Source organism: Orcinus orca, chromosome X (assembly GCF_937001465.1).
Source record: "Orcinus orca chromosome X, mOrcOrc1.1, whole genome shotgun sequence".
Lineage (NCBI taxonomy): Eukaryota > Metazoa > Chordata > Mammalia > Artiodactyla > Delphinidae > Orcinus > Orcinus orca.
The window spans coordinates 114,155,378-114,183,065 of NC_064580.1; the positions used below are offsets into that span (position 1 = coordinate 114,155,378).

Here is a 27,688-nt window from a genome sequence, read left to right on the forward strand (position 1 = left end):
AGACACATGCATAGTTATATATCAATTTAAGTTTTTCTTAATTTTATAGGTGTTCAGCAGATGAATCCCCCTAAGAAACTCCTTGTTAGTGGCTTCTATTTCATATGGACCCAGAGAAACCCACCAAAGCTACTTCAAGCTTAACAATGCTTAACTCATGAGCTCCACGTGCCTTTTGGATCTTTGCGACATTGAAGATTTGGAAGAAGCTATTCAACTATTTTGTGATGGTGTTTATCATTTTATATTTTAAAGAGATTATTTTGTAAGGAATAACTTTTAATACTATAGTTTCACCTGTATTCTAGTAAATGTTGAGATGCAGTTTTGCTTTTAGGTATCATTATTACTTAAGTTACTAGGATGAATACCTTTCATGTTTTGATCTTTAGTTAACTGTACAGTTATGAAACATACAGGTCTTTCAAAGTCATCCTAAATATTCAACTTTTGTAATCATCAAGCCTCAAAAAGCTTTTTTTTAAACACAAGCATATTCTAAAAATGACTACTGGTGGGGAGGCGGAAACAAGTCACACGTTCTTAAAGCAGAAGGTTTTTTTTTAATTTATTTTTGGCTGTGTCGGATCTTCGTTTCTGTGTGAGGGCTTTCTCTAGTTGTGGCAAGCGGGGGCACTCTTCATCGCGGTGCGCGGGCCTCTCACTATCGCGGCCTCTCTTGTTGCGGAGCACAGGCTCCAGACGCGCAGGTTCAGTAGTTGTGGCTCACAGGCCTAGTTGCTCCAAGGCATGTGGGATCTTCCCAGACCAGGGCTCGAACCCGTGCCCCCTGCATTAGCAGGCAGATTCTCAACCACTGCGCCACCAGGGAAGCCCAAAGCAGAAGTTTTTAATAAGCTCTTAGAAATGAAACCTGGAAAACTATTGACTCTTCTCCCAAGTGGGTATGATATTCCAGGCAGCTCAATGATGATTACATCTGAGAGCCCTGCGTTTGAAACATTTAGAGGCAACATGTAGCAACAGAGGTACATCTTGGTGTGCAGTATTTACTTTCTCTTATAGAAGACACAATTGACCCTTATTTAACATGGTTGGAAAGTTAAAGCAGTACTAATTAGCCAAGGATGGATTTTTGGTAATACCGGAAGAATTAGTTTTTAATTCATTTTTAAAATCAACTCAAATCGCATATTATATGCTTGGATTTGGGGAGCTTAAAAGAAGCTGATTATCATGTGATTATAAATACCTGATCAACAGGTATGAATATAATTTACACCAGCATATTTTTGTCATGGTCATAAAATGTCCTATAAACTATTTATACATTTTTTTTCCTCATAACTATCCAATACATAAACATCATTTGTTCATTTTTGAAAGGGTATTTAAATAAGCATTTTCTAGTTCATATGAAAATAACCATAGTACAGGATGATTTCTGTCTGTACAAAGGTAAGTTAGACTGTACAGTTAATTTTCAGTTATATTTATGGTACTGTTACATGGGTAATACCTTTTTCTTTTAAGCCCAGTATATATATTATGCCTGCCTAAGCTCTGAAGTGGGGCTATATTTCAGTAGTTGTAGAATCATTGATATTAATTAGTTTTGATAGTTAATGTTTTATTGTTTGGGTCTGAACAGTTTGGTTTTTGCACAAAAGTCATTTTAATAAACCTGAATAATTGCCAAATATTAGAAGAAAGATTTTCTTCAAGTGAAGAATACAGTTTTTAGTCAAAGTGGCCATTACCTCTTCCTTTTTTGTAATAATACAGACACTTGAATAAGTTGTTTTTGTGTCACATGCCAAGAAAATTTTTTCATTGGTGCCTATACTGTAATAATTACTTTTAACACATTGTATTTTGAAGTAATAGTTCAGTTAAATTTTTCACCTGCTATGTAACTGAAACTCAATTACAGTTTATAATTTGTAGAGGTCTGGTGGTAATTTTGCAGCTCATATCATGTATCAAATGAATATTTTTGTAAAAATAAAAGCAACAAATTTTTAAATTGATTATTTGAAACTGTACAGCACAGCTGCACCATAGATAGAAAATTGTATTGCTTATTCATTATAGTTATTAGTCCTGTAAACTGTTTCTGGGTAAGCAAACTTCAGTGTTTTACGGGGGGGGTTAAAAATAAATATTTAAATTTCCTGGTCCCCAGTGTTAGTTTTCTTGAGGTGGGGGTATGGTGTGGTATTTTAATTGTTTCAAATCATTTCTCCTGTCCCCTTTCATTTATTGTTGGAACTTTTACACCAGTGTTTCCATTGGAAACTAGAAGGTATTCTTCACATTTTATTAAACATTGATTATAGCTCCAGTGAATATGTCCTGATTTCTGCCTCCTGTCCTGACAAAATTATTAATAGAGTCCTCTTTCACTCAAAAATGTCCTTCCTAGGTTACACAATAAACTTTATGGTCACCCTAGTTATAGTTTTATTAGGAAATTTTATACAGATTTGAACGCTGTATTTCTCTGGGGGAAACAAATTTCACAAAGATTTCTAGAAACTGAGATGAGAAATAGCATATAATCCTAAAAGAATTTGAGTTTTTCCTAGAGAAAAGGTCAAAGATGAACTTAATATAGCTTTGAGTATCTATAGGATTAATATATAGGTGATTGGGTTTCAATATATTCTTATTATTAAATAGCTATTCTAGACTTGTGAGTTACCGGATTCGATTCCAGGAGCAGGAAGGAAAGTGCTAGCATGTTGGAAAGAGGTAGAGTGAGGTATATTCAAAGGGATTTTTGTGGTGTAAGGACTAGGAGAGTAAGAAAACTATTCCATCCATCTTTTCTCCATTCAGTCATATATAAAAATAGCTTGCTTACATAATTGCATCATTTCTTTGAAGTCACTACCTAACATTATCTTGTAAATATGTTTTACTTACCATTAAAATCAATAAAGAAAATAAAGTTCTCAAATAGAATGCTATACCTTCCAAGGGAAATAATAGAAAAATTTTGAATCGGCCAAGAGTAGAATTTTGAAAAAAAAAAAAAATAGAATTTTAGTTCATTAACTCAGCCTGGAGTACTATCCTTTTCTTTTCAGCTACCCCAATTCTACCACTTCTCCATCCCTGACTATACATTTTTACCTGCTTCCCTCCTTTTCCTTGTTCTCTAAATGTCCCTTCCCTTAATTATAGGCTAGAGCCAATTACTTCTGAAACTGACTGAAACAAAATGAAGTTCATACTTACAACTTAATTTTCAAATAAATGGGTTTCCATCACTCTTTATTAAAATGCTATTCATCTCATTTCCTTGCCTACATGCACACAACAAGATATGGCAAAAAAAATGCTTACAGGAGAGATTACATAAACAGGCCAACATGTTAACTTTTATCTTTCACTACATATTATAGCTAGTTAAGAATAGAGAGTAAGTCAAACATCATATTATCCCCATCAGGCAGATGTCTGGCTTTAGAAATTGATCAACTCCTGAATTCCTGAGGTTTAGAATTCTGCCAAGTCCTAGATTAATTATAAACTTGTGTTCTGTTGAGAGGATCTATGTTCCTTCTTGTTCCTGAAATATAGGAGAGCCATGCTCCCCCTAACATATGTTATAAAAATTGAAGTCTTTGGGGCTTCCCTGGTGGTGCAATGGTTGAGAGTCCGCCTGCCATTGCAGGGGATGCGGGTTCGTGCCCCGGTCCGGGAAGATCCCATATGCCGTGGAGCAGCTGGGCCCGTGAGCCGTGGCCGCTGAGCCTGTGCTCTGCAATGGGAGAGGCCACAATAGTGAGAGGCCCACGTACCGCAAAAAAAAAAAAAAAAAAAAATTGAAGTCTTTAACATAAAACAGGGCCATTTTTACTGGGTCCCACATGAATAATGAGGACTGAAACCTTTAGTTGTAGTATTGTTTAAGAACAACATGACCAACACACTCACAGTCTACTAAACCGCTAAATGATATCAGAACCCAATTCTATAGGTCAATCCATACTGTCACTGTTCTTCAGTGTTGAAGAGCCTGACCTTCGTTTATAATGTCTCTTTGGGGAAATGTATAATGGAGATGACAAATACCCACCTCACTCTGCTATGGGGCTGGTGAGGAAAGGGCATGTTCCAGAATGATTCAGAGGGAATAGAAGAGTGAGGCTTGAGGAATGGGGCAGAGCTGGATCTTTCATAAGCTAAGTGCCTAATCTTAGAAAAGTCCCTTAATACCAATGCATAGTAACAAAGAAAGTGGTTTTTGCAGAAGGTTCCTTATGTTTCACCTAAGTTAGTAACATGGAATTGGCCTGGAAATGTTCATAGGGTTCACGTTTTAAGCTAAAAAGTAATTACGTGGTTTTCACAAAGTCGTATCTTCAGCACTTGATGTATTGAAAGAGACATCTTCATCTTCTTCATCTAGCTGTAGGCTACCAGAAGACAAGCGGATTCTGGCCGTGGGTGAACTTATTCCTTTGTCATACAAAGAGTAGTAGTCTGGTTTAAGAATCTCTGATTCAGAATCACTGGATTCACTAGCTACATACCCTTCTGTTGCTCCCTGATCCACTAAAACTGTTGGAAACTCCTGCCCTGCAAACACATATGTAAACAGGTCAGCTTTACGACTCAGAGCAGGACAAGGCCCTAAAGGTCTAAATTCTGATCCAAAAGGAAAACGGATAGTTTTCATGTCTGATTGGCTCTGGGACCGTTTAGGGGTTGGCTCTTGAATGTTATATGCAAATGCATCTTCTAAATTTGGATCTTCCTCTTCTAGATCTACATTGAGGTTGCCCCTGCCAGTAGTTTGGGCCATAGCTTCATGGAGTTCTTGAAAGTCTTGCTGAAAGCTCTTCATTCTGAGGTTCCTTGGGCTTCTTTTGGCTGGCTTCATTGCGGTAGGCTGTAGACAGCTGTCTGGCCTTTCCCTTTCCTCTGCCATGATTGGAGACTGGGCACCTGGGGTGGTCTGTCCACATAAAAGAAGACTTGGGGAAGCATAATAACCTGCTGACCAGTACAAGGAATATAGGGCACATCTGTGTAAGTTAGCTGCCTTGCTGGACTCACTTTGCTTATAAGGGCAGAAGATGTGCTCGTGTGATTGTCAGCAAACTTACAGCTTGTTTGGAAGGAGCTTAGAGGACTCCTTTCCTCAAAGTAGTCAGGATCGGGGTCGGTGGTAAAGACAGGGTCTGCATAAATAAAAGGGAACGAGGAACTGCTCTGGGACTGATGTAATGATGTGGGCTCTGCCTCTGGTTTGGAATGCTCCAGCTCGGCTGCAAAGGTCACCTCCACTGCAGAGTTTCTCCTCCTGCTGTCCAGCACAGGCTCAGAGGCGTGCACTCCATTCACATTTCGGTAGTACCCACTGCCATAGGCTAGTCTCAAATCTTCCACCTTGAGAGAAAGAACATGTTGGTGAAAGAAGGAAAAAACCATTTGGTTGGGGTGGGGGCAGGGATCTAAATCAGCCTTGAATTTTCAAAGGTAGTTTTTCACAAAGGCCTTTCAACCCATGTTCTATGCCAGGGTTGATAAATAGATACATAAAAGGTAATAACTTGTACCACATCCCAATTTATGTGCTGAAAAATACACGACACTTTCCTTTCTCAACACCATCACACTCCCAGCCTCTGCATTCTCTATCTACTTGAGCCAGCATCGTACTTCAAGCAGTATGGTTAAGTAGCTGTATTCATGAGCTAGGAGTTCTGCCTTTTGGTCCTGGCTCTGCCTTTATTTGCTGTGTGACCTTAGGCAAGTCTCCTAACCTCCCTGTTCCAGCCTCCTCCCTATTTTCTGTAAAATGGTGGGGAGGAGGGCTGTAAATGGCATGAGATGGTCAATCAATAGATGGTACCTTCCAGCATTATACCTCTGTGATGCCTTTCAGATAAAAATTGCCTCTGACTTGAATGAAGACAGAGTTTATGAGACCTCTAATTAATTTTTTTCAAGAGAGAGCAATGGTTCATACTATAAAACTCAAATGAAGCCATCATCTCACAGTTCCAGGAGAATAGTACTTTGTTCTTAACAAAATTACATAGCAAAAGTACTTTAAAACCTTGACCCAAGGGACTTCCCTGGTGGTGCAGGGGTTAAAAATCCGCCTGCCAATGCAGGAGACACAGGTTCAAGCCCTGGTCCGGGGAGATCCCACATGCTGCGGAGCAGCTAAGCCGGTGTGCCACAACTACTGAGCCTGCGTGACACAACTACTGAAGCCTGCACTCCTAGAGCCTGTGCTCTGCAACAAGAGGAGCCACCGCAATGAGAAGCCCACGCACCACAACGAAGAGTAGCCCCCGCTCGCCACAACTAGAGAAAGCCCACGCGCAGCAACGAAGACCCAACGCAGCCATAAATAAATTTATTGATTTATTTTTAAAGTTACTTTTTTAAATTTTATTTTTGTGGTACACGGGCCTCTCACTGCTGTGGCCTCTCCCGTTGCGGAGCATAGGCTCCGGACGCGCAGGCTCAGCGGCCATGGCTCACGGGCCCAGCTGCTCTGCGGCATGTGGGATCTTCCCGGCCCGCGGCGTGAACCCATGTCCCCTGCATCGGCAGGCGGACTCTCAACTACTGCGCTACCAGGGAAGCCCTAAATTTATTTATTAAAAAAAAAAAACTTAAAAAAAAAAACTTAACCCAAGACCTTATAGCTTCTTCTAAGCCTTAAGATTTTCATAGGTAAAAAAGTAGCTTTTAGTTTTAAAAATACAAAGCCATAGAAATTCGTTTGGATCTGCATTTTGCAAGATGTTAGAAATACAGGTTGCAATTTAAAGACGTGCCAGATCTTTCCAGTCTATAAGGCACACACACCAGTTTACCCAATGTTCTTCTATTGGCTGGAGACTGAGTTGACAGACCTCCCCAGGAGGCTAACGCAACTTGACCAGAGTAACCTTTTTACATACTGGGAGATTCTGGCAGAATTAATTCCTGGAAGCATTTGAAATGTGCATGTATTACATTTATATAAAGAAGAAGGAATTTTCAAAAACCTTACTTGTTTTGACACATCATAGAGGAGGTCTGGTGAGGACCTGCACTGTCGTTCATGGTACTGAGATGGGTAATGTTTCCTGAAATCCCCAAACAGAGAAGGAATTGAAATAGTCTTCATGTGAGTACAGGATCCCTATAAATCTCTAAATTCAACTTAAAAATCAATGTGACAAGTGGGAAGCAGCCACATAACACAGGGAGAGCAGCTCGGTGCTTTGTGACGACCTAGAGGGGTGGGATAGGGAGGGTGAGAGGGAGGGAGACGCAGGAGGGAAGTGATATGGGAACATATGTATATGTATAACTGATTCACTTTGTTATTAAGCAGAAACTAACACACCATTGTAAAGCAATTATACTCCAATAAAGATGTTAAAAAAGAAAAAATCAACGTGACAAAGAGAAACAAAACCATGTACCTTTCAAATGGCAAGCTCTTCAACCTCCCCTTTTTCCCATATTCCAAAAGTTGCCTTTGGGTTCTTCCGCTATTATAAAATCAAGATAAACAATTTTATGAATGCTCTTTGTAACCCAGTAGGCTAACTAAAACTCAAAAGTGTCATTTATTGTTGAAATCGAAAGATTCTGGATGAATGACATATGTCGTGAATCTCTGACCATCACATTAATAATACACCCATTTACCCGAGGATCTGGCAGAGCAACCTCAACTATTCAGAACCCAGAAACTTTTAAATGCTTCTGAACAGCGCTATATAGCAGTTACAAATTCTGGCCTTGAAAACTAATATACTTTCCTTTAAAGGCCTTTCCCCTTCCTCCAAATTTACACATAGTTTCTAATGAGGCTATTTGTCTGGTCTCGCAATCCATGACAGGAGAAAAACAGCTAACTAAACAGTAGAAGAAGGTTGCTCCAGTCAGACATACACTAGCAAAGAAAGCCAGCTGATTGCTGGGAGAAACACAAGAGCCAAAAAAGAAATCACTAACATAATAAAATCCAAAAAGTCTGGGCCATTTATCACTGTGGTGCAGGGTCTGACATGCCTCCCCCGCCCTGAGGCTGCCACTGCACTACAGCTGCCAGCAGAGGATAAATAAGTGATGTTTATAATAGGTCATTAAGAAAAGGGACAAATATCCTCAGTATCATCTGTTTAAAAAGGCAGGGATTTGTAGAATACATTTTGGAAAGAGTCCATAAAAATATGTACGTTGTAAAAATCTCACTTTTTACTGGGGCAGGCTTCTACTACTTGAAAAAATCCTTCACAGGAAGCACTGGATTCGAATTTTTTATCTTAGCTAAGAGTTTGAAAGTGTCTTCCAAAGAACTCCTAGGCTGGTGGGATCAAGTAAAAACAAGTTCTTATTTTGACCTCGCTTCCTTTCCTCCAAGGTGTTAACGTGTAGTAAGGAGCCTCCACTACAATATTGTTCAACCTCTCAAATCCCTTAGCCCCTGCAGTGCTTTCTCACCCTATCTTTTCCCTAACCACCACCAAAAGGATGCTGTTGAGCTGTCCTTCCTATGGCTAGCATGTAAGTTGCACGTAAGGAAAACAGTAGGTTCATTGACTACGTTTTCTCAAACGGCATATGCCCCCTTATCCTTGCAGAAATTCTGATCTAACCTCTTAAGTGGGGTGTACACCTGCCCCTACCTCCCTGTTAGGAAATATTGACTTAATGAGTCACACAGAGAATGAGCAGTAAAGGGTATCATCCTTTATGTGATTGAAATGGATTCTTTATTGCTTCTAGAATTCAAGCTCCTCCTACTGCCTTCCATGCTATTGAAAAGAAGTTGTGTGTTTAGTTTGCCTGTGTGCAATATTTAATTACCTGTAGCGGAAACTGGAACCCTTGCTGCAGAGTAGGGTTTTAGGCTTTGATTTGGGCTCTTCAGAAAGTCTGAAGAAAGCATGGTACTCCACACAAGTCTTCCAGAAAGCCTTGCAGGCATCTCGGCTGGCCATGGTGAACTCCAAGGTATCCTTGCACAACACCTGTATAAACCAATTTCCATCAAGCAAAACATCCTTCAAGAATATCAAAGACCTTCAAATCCCAACGCCTTCTAAACTATTGGTCCAGGGGCCCATCCAGCTTCTGATTTTCCACTTGGCTCCCTTTGGCTTTACACCTACTGAAACCAAATGATTGGCAAACTTCCAAGGAACAGACAGGGCCACTGCTCAAAAACAGAACCTTCTCTAAGAAGCAAATCTTGCTCTGCACACCCTCCTCACCTCACACGCTTTTTTACCCCCTCTTCTCTGCCAGGAACATATTTATGAAGTTGTAAATTAGGTTAAAATGAACATCAAAGGACATCCTTTCAAAGTGACAAGAAGTTATAAATGACCAACAGGAAAAGGGGAGGGAGGAGGAGATCTTTCCTACAAATGGTAGGCTTTATAGGATGATTGTATATACATGAGTCTTTTTAACACACCAGCTAGAAACATTCTCCCTCTTTATGCTGCCTTGTTCTATGATGCTCTGTGTTGCTCATTTAGCGTATTCTAATCGGCTGTAGGGGAGCTTAGTCTTCCAGACCTAAAGTGCAAGGTTGCCCCATCTCCTGACTCACTATATACCCCCATTTGCCCATGCACATGTGCAGTCCACTTTGCTGCTCCCCTTCTCTCATTCCTCTCCAGGTCCCTGTATGCAGCCCTGGGATTCGTCACAAGCTTCGCACTGGATTCAATCTTCTGAACTGCTCAAATGAACACTTTTATCTAAGGCTAAGGTTCAGAGAATGAAGCCCAAACTACTGAATTATCTGTAGGTCAAAAATGTAGTTGATACATATTTTTAATTTCCTTTATAGTCATAAAAAATTCTTTCTAGCCCCTTTGTCCCACCCTGTACAATGCAGCCTTGCCCAATAGTTGCTTCTTTTGCTTAATATATACCCACTCCCCACATCCTGCTTTGGGAAAGAGTAGGTATTCAATTATTTGGCATGTAGTAGGTGTTCAATTATTTTTGCTTAAGGAAAGAAGATGAAAATGCTTTATAAAAGGAAGCAAATAACGTTGAATTAATATGTCCACAGTCTTAGATCTGGGCTCTTTCATTTGACTTACCAAATCCCTGAAAAATGGTTTCTAAGGAGACTTGTCTTTCATCCCAGCCACCCCATTTTCCTATTACTTTATTCATTTTGAACTGCCAATAGGATTTCTTAGTGTTTTGCCTTTAGTAAAAATATGACTAAAGCTCTGGTTTATTTATGTAGAGGCAAAAGAGGGAGAATATTATTGGTCAGGGCCAGGCAGATTTCATCACTCACAATCAAACCATTTGCAGAAACAACCAAGAAATCTCAAGTGAGTAGAAAGTAAAAGAAGTTATTCAAAAGCTACTTACCAAGATGTTGGCATGAAGTTTGATGAGAAAATGTTTTCTCTTAAAACTCAACTTGCGGATTTTAGCCCAGTTGAAAGTATTTATCTTTGTATTTCCCTATGATGAAACACATGCAAATTTCAGGATGAATTTCAGCACAAGGTGGTTTGTAAGACAATGCAAACCTGTTGGAAAATGCACTTCATGAACAGGACTATCCTTGATCTATCTCTTGCACAGACTGATCCAGTTGTACTAGATAGAAGCTATGGCCAAAGAAGGCATTCCAGGTGGGACACAAGCCTGCTCTGAAATGCAAGTAAGAAGGGGCATGCCTGGGAAAAGTTTCTAACCAGGATAGGGGATCACAGTAGAAAAAGATTGCAGGTATCCGGGTATACCCCACTTTTCGAAAGTTCACTTTATGCCACTTCGCTTTTACTTCGCTTTGACGAAAGACCCACATTATTACAAGTTTTTGCTAACTGAAAGAAATCCAAAGAGGATTTTTGATTTTACTCCAAAAAAGGAGAAAATAAAAATCAGCATTTGTTTTGCAGTGAGCTGTTATAGAGCCAGCACACACCCTGAGCAGTGAGAGCGGCACCTCTTAAGCTCCTTCCCCAGGAACTACACTCTGCTCGGCAGCTCAGCATCAAGCCACCATAGCTTTGAACTGTACATCGGTACTTTATCTCGATTTATTTTGTGCACCCATTAGCAAAATGTGTCCTCAGGTAATGCTTCTTCACTTTACACTCTTTCAGCTAGGAAAGGTTTCATAGGACTGCTCTACTTTCAAATAGCAGGGGAAACCTGAACTGCAATAGCTCCTCTAATCTCACCCCCTTCCCATGTTTCCAAATTCAACTGCTTTAAAAAAAAAATCCCATTTATTCTGCCACCTCATTTACTCAAACCCCTTCAATAGCTCTGCACCACCTACATCAACTCTAAACTCTTTTGGCTTGATTTTTTTGCCCCAACTATATTGACTATAACTTTGATCTCACTGCTCCCAGAAAACACCTTTCCATCCTACTCTGTACCTTCCCTCCCATAGGTCTCCTCATTCTCCTTACCCAGAATGACTAGTACCTCCTCTAGGATATTCCATATCATTGCCATAGCCTACACCCATTTCTAACTCCTCTGAACTCCTTTAGCTCTCCTGGACTACTCAAACAGTTTAACTCTCTTGTTTGTTTGTTTGTTCACATAGTCCAAAAATCAAAGGGGGCACAAAAATAAATATATTGAGAAGTCTCACGCCCACCACTGTCACTCCTACCTCTGTCCCCATCTAACCACTGTCTACAGGTAACCACATTATTTTGTTGGGTATACTACTTCTGCAACTAAAGTAAATGTGATAGATTAGCTTTTGATTACTCATTGTCTGATATTGATCGCTATTTCAAAATAAATTGTGACTATCGTAATGACAGGAGCCATATGTCATGCTTAATGTTAGTTTCTTGATTATGTCATCCTTTATCCTTCTCAGGGCCTTTGCCTGTGTGCCCTTTCCCTGGAACACCCTCCTTCATCAGCCAATCATATCCCATTGGTCTGGATAATTTCCTCAGGTCTTGCTTAAATGTTAAGTCCCTTTCACATGTGTTACCTTAGCATCCTGTGCTTCCTCTAGCACAAAGCACATCACATTTGTTTATAATTACTTGTTTAATTGTCTGTCTTCCTCCTACTGGAATTTAAGTTCCTATTAGAATTTAAGTCAGGGTCATGCCTGTTTACCCCTGCAGCTCTAGTACCTGGCACAGAGTGGATGTAAAATAAGTATACTGATAGGAGGATGAATGGATTGCTGCCCAACTATAAATATACTCAAACTCATTGAATTGTACCATTAAAACAGATGACTTTTATGTTGTGCAAATTATAGCTCAATAAAGCTGTTTTTTGTTAAAGAAAGAATAGTACAATGAAGAACAGATAGAGGGTACTCAATACATAAATACTCTTTGACTGGATTTCAGGTAGGACAAAATAGACCATCTATATTGTTCCCAACTGTCCACAGAAGTATTCACAATGAAAGAGATCACAACTAACATGACGGTCTTGCTCTCATACCCTTCCCATTTTCTCTCATGCAATAGGAAATAGCAAGAATCAGGGTTAGCAAGAATAGATACATGAAAGCAATCTTGAGAAAGAAAAATGGAGCTGGAGGAAGCAGGCTCCTGGACTTCAGACTATACTACAAAGGTACAGTAATCAAGACAGTATGGTACTGGCACAAAAACAGAAATATAGATCAATGGAACAGGATAGAAAGCCTAGAGATAAACCCACACACTTATGGTCACCTTATCTTTGATAAAGGAGGCAAGAATATGCAATGGAGAAAAGACAGTCTCTTCAATAAGTGGTGCTTGGAAAACTGGACAGGTACATGTAAAAGAATGAAATTAGAACACTCTCTAACACCATACACAAAAATAAACTCAAAATGGATTAAAGACCTAAATGTAAGGCCAGACACTATCAAACTCTTAGAGGAAAACATAGGCAGAACACTCTATGACATAAATCACAGCAAGATCATTTTTGACCCACCTCCTAGAGAAATGGAAATAAAAACAAACAAATGGGACCTAATAAAACTTCAAAGCTTTTGCATAGCAAAGGAAAACATAAACAAGATGAAAAGACAACCCTCAGAATGGGAGAAAATATTTGCAAACGAAGCAACTGACAAAGGATTAATCTCCAAAATTTACAAGCAGCTCATGCAGCTCAATATCAAGAGAACAAACAACCCAATCCAAAAATGGGCAGAAGACCTAAATAGACATTTCTCCAAAGAAGATATACAGGCTGCCAACAAACACATGAAAGAATGTTCAACATCATTAATCATTAGAGAAATGCAAATTAAAACTACAATGAGATATCATCTCACACCAGTCAGAATGGCCATCATCAAAACATCTCCAAACAATAAATGCTGGAGAGGGTGTGGAGAAAAGGGAACCCTCTTACACTGTTGGTGGGAGTGTAAACTGATACAGCCATTATGGAGAACAGTATGGAAATTCCTTAAAAAACTAAAAATAGAACTACCATATGACCCAGCAATCCCACTACTGGCATATACCCTGAGAAAACCATAATTCAAATAGAGCCATATACCAAAATGTTCATTGCAGCACTATTTACAATAGCCAGGACATGGAAGCAACCTAAGTGTCCATCGATAGATGAATGGATAAAGAAGATGTGGCACATATATACAATGGAATATTACTCAGCCATTAAAAGAAACAAAATTGAGTTATTTGTAGTGAAGCAGATGGATCTAGAGTCTGTCATACAGAGTGAAGTAAGTCAGAAAGAGAAAAACAAATACTGTATGCTAACACATATATATGGAATCTAAAAAAAAAAGAAAAATGTTCTGAAGAACCTAGGGGCAGGACAGGAATAAAGATGCAGACATAGAGAATGGACTTGAGGACACGGGGAAGGGGAAGGGGAAGGTGGGGTGAAGTGAGAGAGTGACATGGACTTATATATACTACCAAATGTAAAATAGATAGCTGGTGGGAAGCAGCCACATAGCACAGGGAGATCATGTCGGTGCTTTGTGACCACCTAGAGGGGTGGGATAGGGAGGGTGGGAGGGAAACGCAAGAGGGAGGAGATGTGGAGATATATGTATATGTATAGCTGATTCACTTTGTTATAAAACAGAAACTAACACACCATCATAAAGCAATTATACTCCAATAAAGATGTTCTAAAAGATTAATAAAAAAAGAATAGATACATGTATATGTATAACTGAATCACTTTGCTGTATACCTGAAACTAACACAACATTGTTGATGAACTATACTCCAATATAAAATTTTAAAAAGTTATTACAAGATAATGGATATATTTCCCTGAGCTGTATAATATATCTTTGTTGCTTATCTAAAAAAAAATAAAAATAAAAAAGAATCAGGGTTTGAGTGGACTGGGTAAAAATTCCCTCCTGGGTGAACAGGTGTGCCTGTGATCCATTGGGTCTTTTGTCCATCAGTGTGGCTCTCATGCTGTAAAGTTTATAACCACATAAATTAGAAGGTTAAGATTCTTGTTGCCAAGTCTGTACCTGATCTGCTTTGTGACTTATTTCAGTGCTCTAATTCAGTCCTGGGGGTCAGTGGGTCTGAAGCCACCCCTTTCTTTGTCACAGGTGATTCATTCCAAAACCTGTCTAGGTATCTGCCTATCATTCTGAAGCTTCTTAAACCTTAACTTGGATCTAAATTCATTGGATGCTCACAGATAGAAGGAGTCCAAAAAGACTGAAAAGCTGTTGAAAAATATGTTCTGGCCACATTCCAAGGAGTGAGGATTAATGGTGATGGAGAGAGCCCTCTCTGGAAAACAGAGTCCTGGGAAAAGGATGAGTCAGTAAACATCAACCATTGCTTTCAGGGTTGGGCACTAATTCTCTACTAGCTGGCACTGGGCACCTCCAACAAAACTGCTAACTGAATGAGAACAACCCTTCAGGTTGTTTCTGGTGGATTTGGACAGGCTGAATGCACTTTATGTCACAGCCTAAGCTTTTAGGATGCCAAAAATCTGTATTCTTATTTAGGGTCTAAAAGTTCCAAAGAGCCTCTTGACTTCATCTCTTCACCATGCTGGCCTGATCTAATGTGTGAGCTCCTGAGAATCAAAACAGTCAGCTCCAGACTGCAAATGGAAGCAAAGGACATCAAGGGAAGGAGACTTACCCTAAACTCTTCCAAGCACTGCCTCCTTTCCTTGCTGGTGGTAAGACTGAGGGGTGGGGTCACCTTGAGAATGGACATTCAAGTTTGAGCCAAGATAACACCCAAAACTGAAGACTTTAAAGGAAAAGAGCTGTTACCCGTAACACCAGTACGCCCATGTGAGCAACAGCCAGTTGGATCTGCATCCCTTCACCATCACTGGCAGGGTGCGGCCTGATGCCGTACATATCCAGCTTCCTCGCTATGTCCAGTAGCAGAATGTCAGCTTCAGCTGGGCTCCTGCCACTGCAAAGGGAAAGAATTTATGAGCCTAATAAATGCAGCAAGAATGACGCCTAAAAAAAAAGAATGACACCTCTACCCCGGGAGCTCGAAGAGGAACTCAGTGTTTTCTTGAGCCTGAAGTTTCTCTGACTTAAAGGCTTGCTTTTAAGAGTCTGTCCTCAGCTTCAGTCTTCCCTGCCAGCAGAACAGGCGGAAGCAGATGCCAGGGAAAGTACTTACATGTGCTTCTGATGGAAGTGCACGATCTTGCTCTCTAAATCGTCTTGGTTCGGTAAGTACCGGGTTTGTGCCAAATATTTCCTATCTGTTTCTTCATGAAAGTCTCCCAGTTCTGCTGCATGACAGTAAAGTGACATTTTTTACATTACCATTGATGAGTTAAGCAGTGAAGCACCCAGCAGACCCTCTGACCTCCCCCAAACAGCCCTTTCTTTGCAGCCAGTGCAACCCTAGACCTCCTGAATATATGTATATTTGTTTCAGGATATGGGTGGTGGGGGAGGACCTAACTGGTTCTTCTTCAAATAAGAAGCAGTGGGTTGCTATGAAGTCACAGACACAGTGTAGGTCTTAAAGGCTCCAGGATCATAGATGAATATTTTCTTATTTTCTTCTCCCACATTCTGTTTATGATCTCTTCTACTTCTGATCAGTCCCTGTTATGAGTTGAACTGTGACCTCCCTCTCAAATTCATATATTGAAGTCCTAACCCCCAGTACCTCAGAATGTGACTGGGTTTAGAGACAAGGCCTATAAAGGAGTGATTATTTTAAAAATGAGGCAGTAGAGTGGGCCCTAATCCAATCTGATTGGTATCCTTATAAGAAGAGGAAATTTGGACACCAGGCACCAGGAATGCAGGTACACAGAGGAAAGACTGGGTGAGGACTCATCAGGAAGGCAGCTATCTGCAAGCCAATGAGAGAGACCTCAGAAGAAACCAAACCTGCTGACACTTCAATCTTGGATGTCTAGCCTCCAGAAGTGTGAGAAAATAAATTTCTGTCCTTTAAGTCACCTAGTCTGTTGTATTGTGTTATGGTAGCCCTAGCAAACTAATTCAGCCCCCTAACCTCCCTCTGCCTTGATCAGGCATTATTAAGAAAGGAGAATACAAATGCCAACTCCAATGCAAGCCAGTCACAGCCATTCATCACTCTGTACATTGGGAATCTAGTAAAACCCTGCTATATGGAATCCCCAGTCGGTGAATAATTCTGGAAATTATTCTCACTTTTCCAAATCACTGGAAGTTTATCCCTGCTCACAATCTATTCTAGATATATCCAATTTATTGTTATAAACATCTATTATAGCACTGTGCCTACAAAGGCAATTGAGGTATATAGGATTATCTGCCCCTACAGTAAATGGCTTGAAACTGTTTTGATTTTTGAATTCTTGTGTGTTCTTTATAATTATTATGCCTTTTCCCTCTCTGTCAGATTAATAGGAATCACTTCCTGGTCATTGACTTCCCCTGAAGAAGTCTCTACTTGGTTCCAAATTGTGACTTCTAATCTACCATAAAATGGGCACCCAAAACAATTTTTACAATTAAAATTCACATTTTAACATGAAAAAAGGGGAATGCAGATATCCAAACCTGTTAGCATTTAATGAATTATAAGAGTAAATAGACTCTCCATGGAATCATGTGGTGCTCTCCTACTGAGTAAAATTCATGGACATGGGGGCATCAGTTTTGAGTACTAGAAAGTTATTTTCTCTTTTGGCTTGGTTTTCTATTGTGTTTTAGACAGATGGCATGCTCATTTTTAGATAGGTGAAGTGTATTTATATATTTCAAAACCACATTAGAATGAAAATCTTTATATAACAAGCTTTTTTAAAAAGACCAAATCAATGGCTCTTTTATCTATTTATTTTTTTCCCAAATTGATAAATGTACAAATCTCATTAAAACTTAATCAGTGGCTTCCCTGGTGGCGCAGTGGTTGAGAGTCTGCCTGCCGATGCAGGGGACGCGGGTTCGTGCCCCGGTCCGGGAAGATCCCACATGCCGCGGGGCGGCTGGGCCCGTGGGCCATGGCCGCTGAGCCTGTGCGTCCGGAGCCTGTGCTCCGCAGCGGGAGAGGCCACAGCAGTGAGAGGCCCGCGTAACGCAAAAACAAACAAACAAACAAACAAACAAAACTTAATCAGGCCCACCCATATGGTTTCACTAGTTAATGCTATCAAATATTCAGATAAGATACAAATACCAATTTTTCACAAACTCTTCCAGAAAATAGAGTAAGGAACACTTACCAACTCGTTCATGAGGCCAGTATTACTCTGATACCAAAATCAGACACAGACATCACAAGGAAACTACAGATTAATATCTCTCATGAATACAGAGGCAAAAATCCTCAACAAAATACTAGTAAACTGAATCCAGCAACATATAAAAAAGAATTATACATCATGACCAAGTGGGATTTATCCCAGGAGTGCAAGATCAGTTCAACATGTGAAGGTTAATTAATGTAATATGCTATGTTAATAGAATAAAGGACAAAAAATACATTATCATATCAATAGATGCAGAAAAAACATTGGGCAAAATCCAACACCAATTCATGGTAAAAACATTCAGCAAACAAAAAATTGAAGGGAACTTCTTCAACCTGATAAAGTTGGAAAACCTACAGCTAACATCATAATAATACTAAATGGTGGGAAACTGAGTGCTTTCCCCTAAGACCAGGGACAAGACAGGGATGTCTGCTCTTGCCACTTCTATCCAACATTCTACTGGTGATTCTAGTCAGTCAGTCTATATATATATATATATATATATATATATATGAATCACTTGCTGTACACCTGAAACTAACACAACATTGTAAATCAACTATACTTCAATTTTAAAAAAAGAGCATACACACACACAAAGAAAATGAAAAGTCAAGCCACAGATTGGAAGAAAATTTCACAAATTATATATCTCATAAAGGATTTTTAATAAGAATATATAAAACTCTCTTAAAATTCGATAAGACAACCCATTTTAAAATTGGCAAAAATTTGAATGCGTATTTTACCAAAGAAAACATAGGAATGGTTAATAAACAGATGAGAAGGTGCTCAACATCATTAGTCATTAGGAAAATGCTAATTATAATTGCAATGAGATTCATTGCACTAGAATGACCATAATCACAAAGATAGACAATACCAAATTTTAGTGAAGATGTGGAGAAATTGGAAACCTCATACATTTCTGGTTTTATTGTAACAATTTGGTGAACAGTTTGTCAGTTTCTTAAAATGTTAAACACAAATTTACCTTAAGACAAAACAATTACATTCCTGGAAATCTACAAAAGAGAGATGAAAACATGTGTCCACACAAAGACTTGTACATGAATATTCATAACATTATTCATAATAGCTAAACTGGAAACAATCCAAATGTCCCTGGCCAAGTAAATAGATAAATAAAATGTGGTATACCCATAAAATGGAATACTACTCAGCAATAGAAAGGAACAAACTGCTGTGATTCATGTTACAACTTGCATGAATTTCAAAAACATTGTGTTGAATGAAAAAAGCCAGATACAAAAGACCACATATTTTATCATTCCTATTATATGAAATGTCCAGAAAAGGCAAATCTATAGAAACAAATTAAATTAGTGGTTGAGTGACTGCCAATGGGCATGAGAGAGCTCTTTTGGCATGATGGAAATGTTTGAAAACTGGGTTGTGGTAATGGTTGCACAACTCTGTAAATTTACTAAAAACCATTGAGTTACAGACTTAAAATGAGTGAATTTTATGGTATGCACATTATACCACAATAGAGCTGTTTTAAAAAATAAATTAAACACACACACACACACACACACACACACACACACACACACACCAATCTTTCTCTTTATTAAGCACAAGTATTAAGCACAAGACCTTACGTTGACCCTAAGGAAAACATAGGAACATAGGAACATAGGAACATTCTCTCCATGCAGGACTATAACAATCTAGGAAGAGACCTATGACATACAAATGAGTAAATATCATTAGTGATAGAAGGCAGCATGTGGTGTGAGCACCTTCACTGTTACCACGCTGGTCCAAACTACCATCATCTCTCTCTCTCCTGCTGTCGTCTGTTATCTTGTCTCCCCACTTCCACCATCCCTCATAAAGTCTATTTTCTCTCATTTTTAAAAATTGAATAAATTTGACATATAACATTGCAGCAATTTAAGGTGTACAGTATGTTACTTTGATACATTTATAGATTGCAATATGGTTGCCATTGTAGCAATATTTATCACATTACATAATTATAGTACAATATTATTGTCTATATTTATTATACTGTACATTAGATCACTATGGCTTATTTACTACTCGCTACAAATTTCTGTTTTCACCACAGCAGCCAACATGATGTAGTTAAAACCTAGTTCAGATCATTTCACTCCTCTGTTTCAAATGCTACATTGGCTTCCCATCACATTTAGAGTAATGTCCTAGGTCTTTAATATGCTTTTAAGGCCCTCCATGATTACTGTCTCCCTCTCTCCCTCAGTTCCAGCCATCCACAAAGCCTGCTTAATGTTTCTTGAATACTCCCAGCATGCTCCTACCTCAGGCCCTTTGCACTGGATGTTCTCTGCCTGGAACTCCCTTCCACCAGATTTCTGCATAGCTTGGTCTTTTACCTCCTTCAAGTTTTGTTTAACTATCACCTTCACAGTGAAGCCTACCCTGACCACCTTATTTAAAAATTCAGTACCCAGCCCCCGAATTTCCCTCTCTCCCTTCCATACTTTATTTTCTCCAGTGCACTTATCACCTTCAAACTTACATTATATATTTCCTTATTTTGGTCTGATTGTCCTCCACTGCCAAAATGTGAGCTCCACGAGAGCAAGGATCTTTTTATTTCACTGCTATGTTCCCAGTACCTGGCATGTAGTAGGTACTTAATAAAATTTGCTGAGTGAATGACAAGAGTTACTGTACTAAGGGCATTCATAAAAGGGAGGCTTCATTTGGAATGTACAAACTGTATTTGGGAGGAAGAGTCTGGCTAGAGCCAGAGGGGTGTGTAAGAGAGATTTCAGCAGATGAGGTCAGAATGTGGAGGTTCTTGAATGCCTAGAACATACATATTAGATGAATAAATAAATGAGCAAACGAATGAGCATCCTGGCTGTGTTCTGCACACTGTCTTAGCAACCAGTGAAATAATCTGACCTGGATGGATTGTAATCTGACCTGACTCCTTGAAACTTTCGCTTTTTTTCTGTGGAAAGAGCTTCTATTGACAAACAAAATATCCTCTAGAAAAGCTGAAGTGTTCTGTGCTATGCCTGAAATGGCCACTAGGGAATGCTCAAATCCATAATGTTGAACTATTAAGAATGAAATTGGGCTCCCCCATCAGAGGCTGTCTGGGGAGCCCCAATCCTCTGACTGCTGCCTTAAACAGGCAGCTAACGGAGAAGGATAAGTCTTCCAATATTGTTTTCTCCACCTGCCTTACCCCATCTCCCGACCCCACCCCAAGAACAATACTGGACATATAGTTAGTGTCCTTGGCATTCAAGGCCCTTCAAAATGATGCTTAGTTTTTTGCCACCTCTCCTAAACAGACCCTATGCTCGAGTTGTACTTGAGCTGCATCCTCTGTATATACTTTTTCTTGTACCATCACCTTTTTTTCTTTTCTGTTTTCTCTGCTTATCATTACATATCCAATTCCTATGCATCACTTTAAGGCCCAGCGCAAAAGCCATCTCATCCATAAGCCTTCCCTGATAACTACTGGTCTCACTGCCTTCCTGAGATCCTGGGCTCTCATCCTGTCTCGCTTATGAGTCACTTGGTAAACACTGATTCATATACTGTCTCTATCCAAGCCCTTCATTCTGGAGTTCCCAGTGAAATCAGAAATCTACCATTTCTGGACTGTCAGGAAGGCAATGGATAGAGGTCAAAAATGAACTTTTGAAACAAAAAAATGAAGTTATGATCCTTCAGGAACAGTAAGGAACAGCCTATTCTTGGACGGCCTCTCTAGAAGAGAGAGAAAGTCCAGCCAGCCCTAGAAGAAGAGATAATATTTCCAGCTGCCTTAATCCTGCCCTCGGGGATACAGGAGCAGCCTGACCTGCCCAGCTTCACCCCCTCCCAGGAAAGGCCCCACGGTTCCCCGGGCCTCTTTTCCCTGCCTACATTACTCAGCCTAGTCCAAGGACTTGGCTGCTAGGATATGGGGAACTCTAATAGACGCCTGGGGCCTTTTTCCCTTTTAGTCTCTCTCCACCTGCTGTACTCTGTGCTTTGTTCTCTGGAATCATGATAAAGAGCAACATGGGAATCACATTAAACGTGACAATGTGCTGCAGAAAGCACGTACCAGAAATGGATCCTGGGGCAAGCAGAGGGAGTGGGGGCCTGCCTAGCAAAGTCCATGCCCAGATTAGTCCAGACCAGCTCCTGGAGAGCAAGCCTGGGGCAGTGGGAGGCCAAGGTTAGACCGAGATAGAAGAAAATCAGCATTTACTTTTAATCTACATAACTGCTCTGTGAGAAGGCATTCTTGTCACTCTTTTAAAGACTAGGGAACTCAGGCAAAGACAGATGAGGGGACTTCACCCAAGGCTACAACAGTTAGAACGTACAAACAGGATTTGAATCCAAATCTCAATGACTACAGTAACCAGCCTCTTTCTACTGGACCCTGCCATTTCTATATATCTCATCCAGGCTTTCTCTCCTCTACGGAGAAGCGCTAACATGATGATAGGGATGTTGAGGGTGCTCAGCCTCTTTGCTTGGTTCTCTAGCTGGCTGATAGGCCCCGAAGCCGACATTTGCTACTTACATTGTAAGATGTGAGATATCATCAACGCTGTACAGTTGTCACTGCATGGAAGCCTTCCCAGAGCCAAATCCTTCTTTATTTGAAGAGTAAAAAGATACCTGCAAAGAAGTGGGGGGAAATCTCTTGAGGAAGAAACAGGAACAAGAAAGAAGCATTTCCCTTCTCCCAGATCAAGATGTTTCAAGAAAGACACGGTGCCCCCAGTCAGGGAGATGCCTTTTGGGGGTGGTGAGTAATGCATAGGCTTTGCTTCGGCCCCTAACCAGCACTAGACCACAACTCAGCTGATCCAGCATTTCAGCAGGCCTCACAGCCATTAGGAATCACCCCGGCCAAATCCTCCCGCCAACTTGAGGGAGTTGGCCAACCATCCTCTGGTGATTTCTGCCACGTAGCAAAGCCACATACCCAGCCAGAGAGAAAGGGAGATTCAGCAAGAATAAGCCTACTCAGGAGGCCAGTACTGCTCTGTTTACAAAATGCTATCAAATACTCACTATCGTAACAACTTAGAAGGCTGGCATCATCACCACATGTTCCAATTACGGAAAGACAGAGGTTAGGCGATTTGGGCAGAGTCATATCACCCCAAGACAGTGAAACTGTGGCAAGACCTCAGGTCTGCCTCTCAATTCTAGGCTGCCTCCTATCCAAAAGACTGTGTTTCAGAAATCAAGAACTTGAGGCCGTGATTCTGCCCCTTCACCTGGACCACCATCTCCGTATCACCAGAGCCCAGCCTAGCCCTTTGCACAGAGCAGGTATGGGATTACTGTGTATTGAATGGAATGAAGCCAGACTACCCTTTTTCCTACCGATAATCAGGGACCCATAAAGTACACATTGGTATCCAGAACTTTGCAAAACAGATGGCATTTGTCCCACACTTTTAAGCCCTTATCAAAGGCAATCAACTTTTGAAAAGATGTGTATAATTAAGATTCTACTGCCGACTATGTTCCTTCTTGGTTCAAAATTGGTTCCAAAGTTTTATTTTATATATTAAAACATTTACTATCTACTGTGGGCATTTCCCTAAATAAGATGTAATTTTCTGAATAAAGTTCTATCTAGATTTTTTTTAAACCAATTAAGACTTGACAGCAATGTGGTGAACCAGAATTAATTGCACGTGATAGATGAAAATGCAGACTGGGAAAAAACAGGTAAATTAGTAGGTGATTATTTAATTTACAAAGCCATTCATTATAATCCTTCAAATTGTGATCTCTCTTAATGGATTAGAAATGATTCATTAGAAAAGTTATATTTGCACACCACTCTGAGAAACTCACGTAGTGGCCCCAATCAAGGCATCCTTGTAAAGTCAACTACAGTTAAGTATTCTCAAATGGACCAATGGGGAAAAAATAAAGGAAGTCTAACCATTGCCATTACCTGCTTTCAAATATAGATGTAAATGGGAATAATCAGCCTCAATTGCTAAAGGGGACGTGAATTTCATTTTACTCCTAGCAAGAAAGAAAGTAACCTTCTTGTCATTTGACACATTCCTTGCTGTTAAGAAGGCAGCTGCCTGCTGCAAATACCAAATCCTTCCTCTGAACAGCTGATGAATCATTTATCATCACATTGATTTTCTCATTCTTTTTTTTTTTCCCAGAGAAAGTTTATCTCCATCAAAATTGGTTACAATTTGAGACTGGACTGAAATGAGTTAGCAAAGGCAAACTGATAGAGATACCAAGACATCAAGTTATCTGGGAAAAGGGCCTACAACTCACAAATTTGGAGAGGATTGGGAGAGAGAGACTGACTTTTTTTTTTTTTTTTTTTTGCGGTATGTGGGCCTCTCACTGTTGTGGCCTCTCCCATTGCGGAGAACAGGCTCCGGACGCGCAGGCTCAGCGGCCATGGCTCACGGGCCCAGCCGCTCCGCGGCATGTGGGGTCTTCCCCGACCGGGGAACGAACCTGTGTCCCCTGCATCGGCAGGCGGGATCTCAACCACTGCGCCACCAGGGAAGCCCGAGACTGACTTTTTTAAAGTGACTTCTACAAAGACCCCTCAGAAAAGAACCCCCCCCACTTTACAAAAAGGGTGAAGAAAAATTGGCCATGAACCATGATGGGGAATATTTCAGGTAGAATAATTGCCAACACGCTGTGACCTTGATCAAGTCACTCTAGTTCCCAGGACCAGTTTCTGCATCTGTAAACCAAAAGGTCTGGACTAGATTATCTCTTACATCCCTTCTATGTGTAGAAGTCTGGAGTCTAAAGTCTAGAAAGCAGAGTAAGGTTTGGGGAGTGTTATGTTGACAAAGTATTTTTGAAGAAGTAGGTTTACATGGTCATTTTAAAGGGCATTTTTATAAATATAAAAATACTTTAAAATGTTTTATACTTTTTACTTTTTTGTAAGTATACAAATATTTTACTTATATAAAGTATTAATAATTATTATTGTAATTATTAATAATTATAATAAATATCAATAATTTATAATTATGCAAAATAATTTATTAAATTATTTTTTACTTTTCTACTTTCAAAAAGGTTTTATAAGTGTATGTCATCATCACTTTCTACCTATGGGATATACACACACAAACGTGCACACACACATGTGCACACAACCGTTTTCAGTATGCAGGGAACTTAGCTGTCAAGCTGCCCTCCGAGTAGAACACAGATGCAATGAAGGCAAACACTCTAACTGTTGTAGTAGTTAATGGCTTAACCCCAAGTGGGCACCCAGGCTGGTTACCACTTTAAGAACACCACCCTTCCTTCTCCCTGAAGTCCCTATCCTTTGGAAGTTTAACCCTGGGGACCAGCCAGGTCGTCCTTCTCACCAACTTCTTATGATCTCCCAGAGTGACTGAGACCCAAGCCTTCCAAAGAAGGCTAGAAGCCCATTCCCTGATAAATGGAGAATAATGATTAAGTAACATCACGCAAGTACTATACCTTGTAAGCTCTTCTCGCAGATGTCCAGGGTCCACTGGGAAAAATTTCACCATAAATTTGAAAACAACCTCCTTAGGATCTTAAAACACAATATCTCCATAAGTTTTATTTAAATGTCCATCACAACAGTTACAGGGCTTCTCTCTCTCTCTCTCTCTCTCTCTCTCTCTCTCTCTCTCTCTCACACACACACACACACACACACACACACACACACACACACACTCCCCTCTCCTCTTCCCTCCTCTCCCCAGCACTCCCTCTCACAGACTTTTCATTTAAATTTCAATTTTTCACATTTGTGAGCTGTTGCTATTTTTGAATTGTGCCTCTATGTGGATAACAGTTGGGAAAGTTCTCCTGCCCCTCTTCCTCCCTTCTCTTTCTTTGAGTTTCTTTTTGTAAAGATGTGCCTCGTTTGGGGCCTACTGTGTCCTCTCTTAAGAAGTGTTCCATTTAGAAAAATATACCACTTGCTACTTGGGATTCTGCATTCCTGGCTGAGAGAAGGGTCCAGCTATAGAGGCAGGTGAATATCAGTTGGCTCAAGGATTCATAAAGGGAACTAGAAGTAGTAGGGACTGAGGCCTCTGTGTATCTTAAAATCTACATGAAGAAAACATATCTACTTGCCTTCACTCCTACTTGCATTTGAAAATAAGAAGCTTTCTGTATCAAAAGCAAATACACACATGCAGCATTAACACCATTGATTCAGTAAATATATGTTGAGTGCCTATTGTATGCTAAGCATTGTACTAGAGGCTCCTGGAAATGAAAATACAGTTAAGCACTCAAAGGTTGGTAGAAGAGGCAGACACCTAGACAGACAATCACAGAACCACAAAGTGTTATAAGCCCCGAGTACTGGGTAAGCACAAGAGGGAGAAAAGAGTTTGGAGGAGGTCAAGGAAGGCTTCCTGGAAGAGCTGACATCTGAGTAGGGCTGCCAGATTTAGCAGATAAAAATATAGAACTCCCAGTTAAATTTGAATTTCAGATATACAATGATTACTTGGGACATACTTACACAAAGAAATTAGTCTTTGTTGATCTGAAATTCTAATATAGTTGGGCAACTTCTATTTTATCTGAGAAGCCTACACCTGAAGTTAGTTTTGTTCAAATTAGGAGAGGTAGGAGTATGAAGTGGTCAGAGGCAGAGGTAAAGGCTGAAAAGGCAGGCAGAGTCCGGTGCTTTGAGGATCATGTTAAAGAGTTTGGACTTTATTCTAAGGACAATAGGGAGTCATGGAAGCATTTTTAAGCAGGAGACTGATGTGGTCAGGTTTGTATTTGCAATAGTTCCCTTTGGGAGTAGTGTACATGATGGATTGGGGGGAGTCAGTTGGGAAGCTGTTGGGATGATGTGACAGATTATCAATACGTAGTGGGAAAAGACAGCACTGTGGGAGACACCAACACGTAGAGAGCAGGAGGGGGAAGTGACACGAAACAGCCTTTCCCAAAGTGTGGACTGAAATCCACCTGCAGCGGAAGCAGCTATGGAATTTGTTAAAAATGCAGGTTGCTGGCCCCAAACTCGGGGATGAGGCCCAGCAATATGCATTTTAACAAGAACTGCCCCCTCCTCCCGGCCCGTGATCCTAATACACACTGAAAGTTAAGAACCACCACACTAGATTGTGACATACAGGGTTCGGGGGAATATTTCATGCATAGTAGGCACTCAGATACGACCTGAAATGGATGGACAATGTCTGTGATGGGATAAAACTGAAACACCTCCTGGAAGAAGGTGAATGGCATTGCAGCTTGACATCAAGGATGCTCGAAGATTTACAGGTCTAGCGTCAGAGATGTATTCCTAGAGCCAATCCACAGAGTGCTGTCATTACCAGGGTTCTCGAAATTTACTCAAAGATCCAGCAGCCTGATTTTCCTCATCTCAGGCAAAGTTAAAATGATTTTTTTTAATTGCTAAATTTACTGGATGGATGAAGGATTAAAATAATACATCAAAGCCCTTTTCTCCGCTTATATTAAGGCGAGGAACAGTGTGGTATTGTTGAAATATTTTCAAGTTGTAACTGGGAATTCTATTCCTTAAGTGATTTTCCATACTTACTTTTTACTTGCTTTGTAATGGACTTCAGAAGTTCCAACCAGACCTGTAATAACATTAATGAAAGAATTGGTAGAACATGGCACTGAGTATAGCTTTTTGTTTTTTGGGTTTTTTTTGATAGCAGATTAAAGTCAACATGAAACAAACAAATATCAAGACCCTTTAGACTTCTAAAGATAGTAAGAAACAGCAACGTCAAAGAAATGCTGTGCTTCCACCACACTCAATCTGTCCCCTTCTATTTTCCCAATGACAGTGCACATTGATGATCTATAAACTCTTGCTGTTGACATTTGAGTCACTGCTCCCTGCCTCAGGAGAATGACAGAGGTGTCATATACAAGGCTCATTAGTTGCCACAAAGACTAATGAAGGCATATGGCTCCACATTTGAATCCTACAGCCCCCAAATGCCAGCTTAATAGTCATAATGAGCCTTTCTGGGAAGGA

General features: G+C 40.1%; 2 protein-coding genes across 3 annotated transcripts in view; one reads left to right on the top strand and one right to left on the bottom strand.

Moving 5' to 3' along the window:
* The window catches only part of STK26 (serine/threonine kinase 26), a 65,093-nt gene extending 62,953 nt beyond the window's left edge, over positions 1-2,140 (top strand). For both annotated transcript variants that reach the window (XM_033416203.2, XM_012538970.3), the window contains exon 12: positions 50-2,140. Coding sequence is in view for 1 of the 2 variants with exons in the window: in XM_012538970.3 (XP_012394424.1) it covers positions 50-74 (25 nt within the window). In the remaining variant the exon portion in view is untranslated. The remainder of the gene's footprint in view (positions 1-49) is intronic.
* A 2,151-nt stretch (positions 2,141-4,291) lies between these two features.
* Positions 4,292-27,229, bottom strand: FRMD7 (FERM domain containing 7). The gene is given in 10 exon segments (XM_033416201.2): positions 4,292-4,914; positions 4,917-5,364; positions 6,989-7,064; positions 7,407-7,475; positions 8,800-8,963; positions 10,336-10,431; positions 15,212-15,359; positions 15,579-15,693; positions 22,217-22,314; positions 25,150-27,229. Coding segments are annotated over 10 exon segments (1,890 nt in total). The 5' UTR covers positions 25,203-27,229.
* Between the last annotated feature and the right edge of the window lie 459 nt (positions 27,230-27,688).